The sequence below is a fragment of the Limulus polyphemus genome, unplaced genomic scaffold (genome assembly GCF_000517525.1).
Source record: "Limulus polyphemus unplaced genomic scaffold, Limulus_polyphemus-2.1.2 Scaffold2650, whole genome shotgun sequence".
Lineage (NCBI taxonomy): Eukaryota > Metazoa > Arthropoda > Merostomata > Xiphosura > Limulidae > Limulus > Limulus polyphemus.
The window spans coordinates 90,971-98,413 of NW_013668260.1; the positions used below are offsets into that span (position 1 = coordinate 90,971).

Here is a 7,443-nt window from a genome sequence, read left to right on the forward strand (position 1 = left end):
TTGTGTGCTGTCCGTTTATTGTTCGAACGTATCACCATAGTATAAGAATCCCAGCCCATATACAAAACCTGATACCCTTTGTACAGCTCTGTGCTTAAAAACAACAAGCGATTTAGAAAACACTTGTTAACGTATAATAATATACTAAAACTAATAGGATAGCCGACTTGAACCCTGCTCTGAGAACAGGATGTCTAATGTATCGGATTATATATATATTACAGTGTTTACTAGGAAATTTAACTGTAGTAATCACACTGCGATTAGAATCTCTGAAAACATTTATGTCGACAACAGGATGTGGAATTTATCGGCTTATGTATATACATTTTAAAGTGTTTTACAATAAGTATTCTCCAGAGCAATAAGACTGCACTTTGAATCTGTCAGAATGTTTATTATATGGTTTGGTGCCGATACAGTAAACATCGCAATTCTTGGAATATTGGTAATACTTCTGAGATGTTAGAAATTTAGCAGTAGACTGTATAGGTATACAAAAATCTTATTGGTACACATGGTTGTGAAATTCTTCTTCTCTTTTAGCAGACTTGTTCATCAACCAATAAACATTCAGGTTTCAAATCCGGTTATTGTTTTGCAAGTATTCAAATTCAGTCAAGCACTCTGACTTAGGCTATTTCTCTACACTTTTTCGAAGACGTAGATAAATTGGTACAAAGCAAATCTATTCTACTTGAAGCATATTTCTTGCTACTGACTTTTTACCTAGAAGTAAGTAATTATTGTTAATAATACTTCCGAAATCAATAGTTATAGTATATAATTGTTGACCAATTACATTGTAGTGGTTTCTCTTTTTTAGCATAAAATGTACTGATTCTGAAATCTACGATACACATCACAGACTATATATATATACATGTAAACTAATACAAGTCATATAATACATATAATATGGTTACACAACAGAGAATACATGATGCAGAATATAATATATATATATGTAGTGTTTTTTCTTCTAGAAATAGAAGCTAAAAAAGAACTTAAAGAAAAGTACCATAAATTGAAAAAGATAAAGGTTCTCAACGATGAGGAGATGCAGTTTTTACTGCATGTATCTTTTTCTTACAACAAAAGTGGCAGTCTTTCGGCGGAATCAGCAGTTGACGAAGCTGATGCTTCGATTGCTATGCCTCTGATGGAATCAGTGTACAAAACAAGATGGCCTCCGATTGAACCAGCTCTTCTTGATTCTGTCTTGTGGAATAGTTGGAAGGTCTTCCTTAGATGAAGATATACAGGAACCACCCAGGCCAGGTACGTCTAGAGAAGCTACACCACCATCACAGAAAAGAGGCAGGGCTATGAAGGGTGGGGAAGGGGTAGAGCTGCAGTGTGTTCTTGGACTGCCCCTTCCCAGCAGGAGAAGCCTCTCGCCTGCAATGATACCTGGATCTGGGAGCAGATCACCAAGGAGGAACAAATAAACATACCTCAATTCAACAGAGGTGAACCTGTGTCCAGACAGGTCACCTCTTTAAATAAAATTATTGACTTTTTTAAACTTTTATTTACTGCAGAAACACTAGATATCATTGTAAATGAAATGAACCAGTTTGCAAACCACAGCAAGAAAGTGGATGATAAAAAAAAAAAAGAAGTAAAATGGACCAATATAACACATTGTGAACTCTTGGCATATTTAGGTTTAACTTTAACAATGAGACTAAAGCCTTCTCTTTCTGACTATTGGTCTAACTATCTTCCTTTCCACAATCCTTGGTTTACTAACATCTTCTCTAAGGACAGTTGTTTAGCTATACACACTTACATTTCAATAATAATGCTAATGCTCTTTCTAGAACTGGCCCTAACTATGATAAACTTTTTAAGGTTACACCTATCATAGACCGTCTACTAAACTCTTTTGTTTCCCACTACTCTCCTAACAGAGAACTAACCATAGACGAACAGATGCTGGGCACAAAATGTAGAATTTACCTAAGAAACCTGTCAAGTGGGGTATGAAGTGGGTCCTGGCAGAAGCTATGAGTGGATGCTGTCTAAAGTTTAAAATCTACACAGGCAAAGAGGGATAAATGCCAGCTAAAGGTTTATCAGACAGTGTTGTGATGGAACTGATGGTCAAATACAACAGACTAGGACACTGGGTTTTCATGGACAACTTTTACACTTCCCCTCATTTATTTGACAAACTACTGACTATGGGAGCCTATACTTGTGACAGACCGTATTTCCCACAGCAACTGGTTTCTACAAACCTACAGAGAGGGGAAGTACATTTTTTTAAATGTGAAATTCTGACAGCTGTGAAGTGGACTGACAAACGAGACATTTATGCACTTTCAACTTTACACTCTAACACTATGACAAGAAGGGGGAGGGATGTCGAGGTTACAAAACCTTAGTTAATTGTGCACTACAACAAATTTATGGGAGGGGTGGACCTGAATGACCAATACTTAAGTTACTATTCTACTGGACGAAGGACAATAAAATGTTATAAAAAACTGTTTTTTTTTTACTTTTGGACTTGACAAATGTAAATGCTTACATTTTGTACAAACAACAGACCAACCAGCCGGCATTATCCCAGAAGGCCTTCAGAATGGACCTGGTCACAGCTCTTATTGAGCCTCTATTTCAAAGCAGACCAGGTCCTTCTGGTATACCACTTTCAAGAACTGTGCAGGACTCATCACCTCCGAGACTCACTCTTGGCAGGCACTTCCCAGCAACTGTTGATAGAAGTCACGGGAAGAGATGCAGACTGTGCTTCCCAGAAAATGTAAACTTTGTAATGCATTTCTCTGTATTAAACATTTTCAAGAGGTAACACTAGTGTGATATCTTCAAAGATGTTAATTCTTTATCCTATGTCTACTCTCTTCCTTGTTTACATAAGAGTATCACACTAGTGTTACTCTTCAAAGATGTTAATTCTTTATCTATGTCTACTCTCTTCCTTGTTTACATAAGAGTATCACACTAGTGTTACTCTTCAAAAATGTTAATTCTTTATCTGTGTCTACTCTCTTCCTTGTTTACATAAGAGTATCACACTACTGTTACTCTTCAAAAATGTTAATTCTTTATCTGTGTCTACTCTCTTCCTTGTTTACATAAGAGTATCACACTACTGTTACTCTTCAAAGATGTTAATTCTTTACCTATGTCTACTCTCTTCCTTGTTTACATAAGAGTATCACACTAGTGTTACTCTTCAAAGATGTTAATTCTTTATCTGTGTCTACTCTCTTCCTTGTTTACATAAGGGTATCACACTACTGTTACTCTTCAAAAATGTTAATTCTTTATCTATGTCTACTCTCTTCCTTGTTACTCTCTTCCTTTGTTCACATTCTTTTCTCTAAATATTTTAATGTTTGTATTTCAAAGTACAACAGTGGTTACTTTTTACATTAAAGTTTTAACTGAAATATTTTGTAAAGTTTTCTTTTGTTTTTCATACAGTAGTGATGCTATCTTTCATCTGTCAACATCAGTTTACAATGTCTAAAATGTTTGTGGTAAACTTGCATTTGTTGATACAGTTTTTCCTGTGCACAACATTAGATATGTTTTTTCCATTGTTGATGATTTCATTCTGGTTGTGCCTTTTATCATGTGTCAACATTGTACACATTTTCTGTTAGAATGGGTATAACTTGATATTGTTTTATGCAATTTCTATGTACATTATTTGTTTTAGATGTGTATATCATTTGTACATAACTTTATTTTGCAGACATTTGTAGAGTATTGTATCTTTCTAAAATGTTATGAATAAACCTTTTTTTTTTAGGCTTTTTAGCTGCTAAGTATGGGGAAATTTTGGCTACCATACATAACATATGTATTCATATATATTGTTATTATTTATTCACAAATGCTCAAATTTTAGTTATTTTCCTTAAAACCCAGAGGAATAAAGAAAATATATTTCAAAAAACAAAGATTTTGAGTGCTTACGGTAGTTATGAGATTTTGTGCTCGAGTGTCGCATGTGCTAAGCCTCGTTTATTTTTCTGAATGGAGGGTGTAGAGTTTTTTTTTTTTTATGCTTCAGATATACATATAGAATAGTAATAAAAATATCAACTTATTATATTAGTGCACACAAAACACCTGTAATTTATTTGGATGTCTAAAGAAGCTTTGTGTGAGTTTTAAAAAATCCTGTTTCTCTTCAGAGCAACAACTTAGTCATCACAACAGTTTGGGTGAAATTACAATTTTCTCCTTCAAGCTATTTACAACAGGCTATAAGACTTGTGTACACAAGTAACTGCTCTTTCTGTTGGTTATAAACTCTTAGAAAAATAAAAGTAGGTGGGACTAGACAAGATGTTTTTGAAAGGCTGGAGTAGTAGGAGGAGCTAAACTACTAGATTGGCTAAATATACTTATAGGCTAAATATACTTGTATCTCAGCAAATCAAAAAGATAGGAGGTTCTTATTTTAAATTATAACTTGTCCATATCTCCAATTTGAGTTTCTTATTCGTTAACTACCACACACACATTGTGTGGTAGGTATAATTAATTATAAACTGAACAATAACACAACAGGAAGTGTTTTATGACATGCAAAAAATAATATTTATAATTTTTTTCTCTATATTTTCTTTTAATTTTAGAAATTAAAATATGTATATCATTAAAATTGAAATATAACCTTCGTTTTGATGTGAATTCCTCTGACATGAGTAATAACAAATTATTTAATAAAATAAAATAAGATAATAAAGTAAGATAACTAGCAAGTTTATTGGGTAGGATACAACTTTGTACAGAGTCATATCATAAATATTTTCTCTCACTATTATAAAGTACTTTAGACAATTATTGTTGCAACCCCTGTATTGTAAAGAAGCCATCAAATTCTATCCCACTGTGTTCTCAGAGCAGCGATCCAAATAGTTTCTGTACGATACTTCCACTTTCGACAAAGTCATAAACATTTTATAATACTTTAGACAGTTGTTGTTGTAAACATTATTCTGTCAACAAGTGATATATCCTATCCCACTGTGTTTTCAAAGCAGGTAAGTTCTGGGAAATACGTGCTGCATGAACCTATTTGATATTGACGGTGTCAAAGTACGGTAAACAGGAACAGTGATTCCTTGCTTTATATTCGGCAGGTTTCTACTTCAGTCACTAACAGTAGAATATCAATAGGAAATAGGTGTAAAAAGATTAGAAAAATCTCTCAGGAGATTTACTTGGAACTTTACTGTCTATATTGAAAAGTACAGAGTACTATTCCTTTTGTATCTTCTAGTTTCTAAGCAACTTGCTAGCAATAAAATAACTACAGAAAATAAGTGTGAAAAGGTGAGAGCGTAAACTCTGACCATAAGTACTTTGAAATTTTGTAATCACTACTAACAATACTATACATTTTATTTTGCACCCTTTATTTTCGTTAAACTTTGATTACTTTCCTACAACCTGGAGAAATAAGTATAATGTTACGGTACAAAAAATAACAAATAAAATATAAAGCTGTACTGAAAATATAAATGTTTGATATTTAATTACAAGGTTTTTATTGTTCATTTGTTTTAATTGTTTATTGTTATAAAAGTAACTAAAATCATAAAAACAGAAAGTTGTTAGGTAAGATAATGAAAGAATAATAATGAAAAACCTTCATATTGTATATGTGCCAGAAGCTTCTGCATTATGCTGTTTGATAAAGTCATGTCGATGCATATGTGCGCTGTGTAATTTTCAACTTCTGTTGGGGTATTTTTAGTCAGATGCGGTTTAAAGGTCAATAAAACAAAAATTAATAAATATAAATAGATTTCTACTGTTAATAGATTTAATCTATTTAGAATAAACATTTGTGGTTCCTATTACAATTTGTTGTTATTCTACAACAAAAAAAAAGGTAATTTAGATTTATTTCCTAATTTTTATGATGGTTACGAGGTCGGTCAAATGGATCAACACCACATAGAGTTAATAATGATAAAATAACAGATTAAATATAAAGTTTTATTTAAAAAAACATTGATTTTAAAATCAAAATTATTTTGTACATTGGATAGTCAATGTTCTGAAAAGAAAAAATCAACGGACACTCAGAATCAATTTATCAAGATTTAAAAAAATACCCACTCCTTCGCACTTACTGCACCATACATGCACAACTTTCACACAGATCAAGTGAGGAAACCAGCAGTCATAAGCAAGACTCCTACATAACCCTCTCCTCTTTTTCCAGATCTTGAAGATGATGTCCACACAGATGAGAATCGAGAAGGTATTGACACACACAGTGTACATTCCACAGAGTCTGACTCGGATATCAATCCAGTTGAAGAAAATCCAGATAGGGAACCAATAGAAACTGTGTATGTTGAAAATGGAAACGAGGAGTTTGGAACTGTAAGCCACGACTTCTAAGATTGTTTGTAGTTCTTAGGTTTTCTATGAACAATTATATCCCATTACTTTATTTTCACTATTTCTTTTTGGCCCAGCATGACCAGGTGGTTAGGATGCTTGACTCGTAATCTGAGGGTCACGGGTTCGAATCACTGTCCCACCAAACATGCTCGCCCTTTCAGCTATGGGGGCATTATAATGTGATAGTCAATCTCACTATTCATTGGTAAAAGAATAGTCCAAGAGTTGGCAGTGGGTGGTGATGACAAACTGCCTTCCCTCTAGTCTTTCACTGCTAAATTAGGGATGGCTAGCGCAGGTAGCCCTCTTGTAGCTTTGCGCAAAATCCAAAACAAATCAAACTGTTTCTTTTCCACTTACATTTTACAATATATTAAGTAAATAAAAAGTTTAATACATCATGTAGTAGAGCTCTAAACTTTCCTTAAACTTGAAATTTCTTGTAGGATCTCGGAAAGTTTTTGTTATTTTATTGGGTTTGAATTTTTAGTCATGTTACATTTACTTAAATTATATCAAATATAAAGTTTAACCAGGGTTACCCTACTTAAGATTAATACAGAATAATGTTTCCATTTAGTTTTTGTTGTTTACTAAAACTTACACACTGCAAGACAAACGTTTAGTGTTACTACACTTGAAAATATCGTAGTTCAAATAATTAACTGGAGAGATGCAGAAAGCTCTTAGGTATGTTATCAAAAGCCGCTAAACCCTAATGTACACTTCAGCAAAGTCTATAAACTTTTATATACTTGAACTCTTGGTGGTAAATATTAAACTAGAAAATTAGTATGATGCCAGGCTTAGAAATCATTCAGTGTTCTGCTTTTATCTTTAATTGAAAATATCCCAATCATAATATAAATATCAAACTTTCAGAAAACTAAGTGGATTTGATGTTCTCTATTACTGGTATAACAGTTAAATCATCAATATGAAGCACTCATGTTTGACATTCTTGAAGACTATTACATTTATCTTTTCAGTACAGCATTTTATCTCTTTTTAAAATTGAAGCAGAATTACAGGTTG

The 7,443-nt window shown here is 33.0% G+C and overlaps 1 protein-coding gene across 1 annotated transcript in view; it reads left to right on the top strand.

Moving 5' to 3' along the window:
* LOC106467533 (oxysterol-binding protein-related protein 8-like) overlaps positions 1–7,443 on the top strand; it is a 113,877-nt gene that overhangs the window by 63,164 nt on the left and 43,270 nt on the right. The window contains exons 7-9 of the mRNA XM_022395729.1: positions 547–604; positions 987–1,232; positions 6,224–6,387. Of these exons, the coding sequence (XP_022251437.1) occupies positions 547–604; positions 987–1,232; positions 6,224–6,387 (468 nt within the window). The remainder of the gene's footprint in view (positions 1–546; positions 605–986; positions 1,233–6,223; positions 6,388–7,443) is intronic.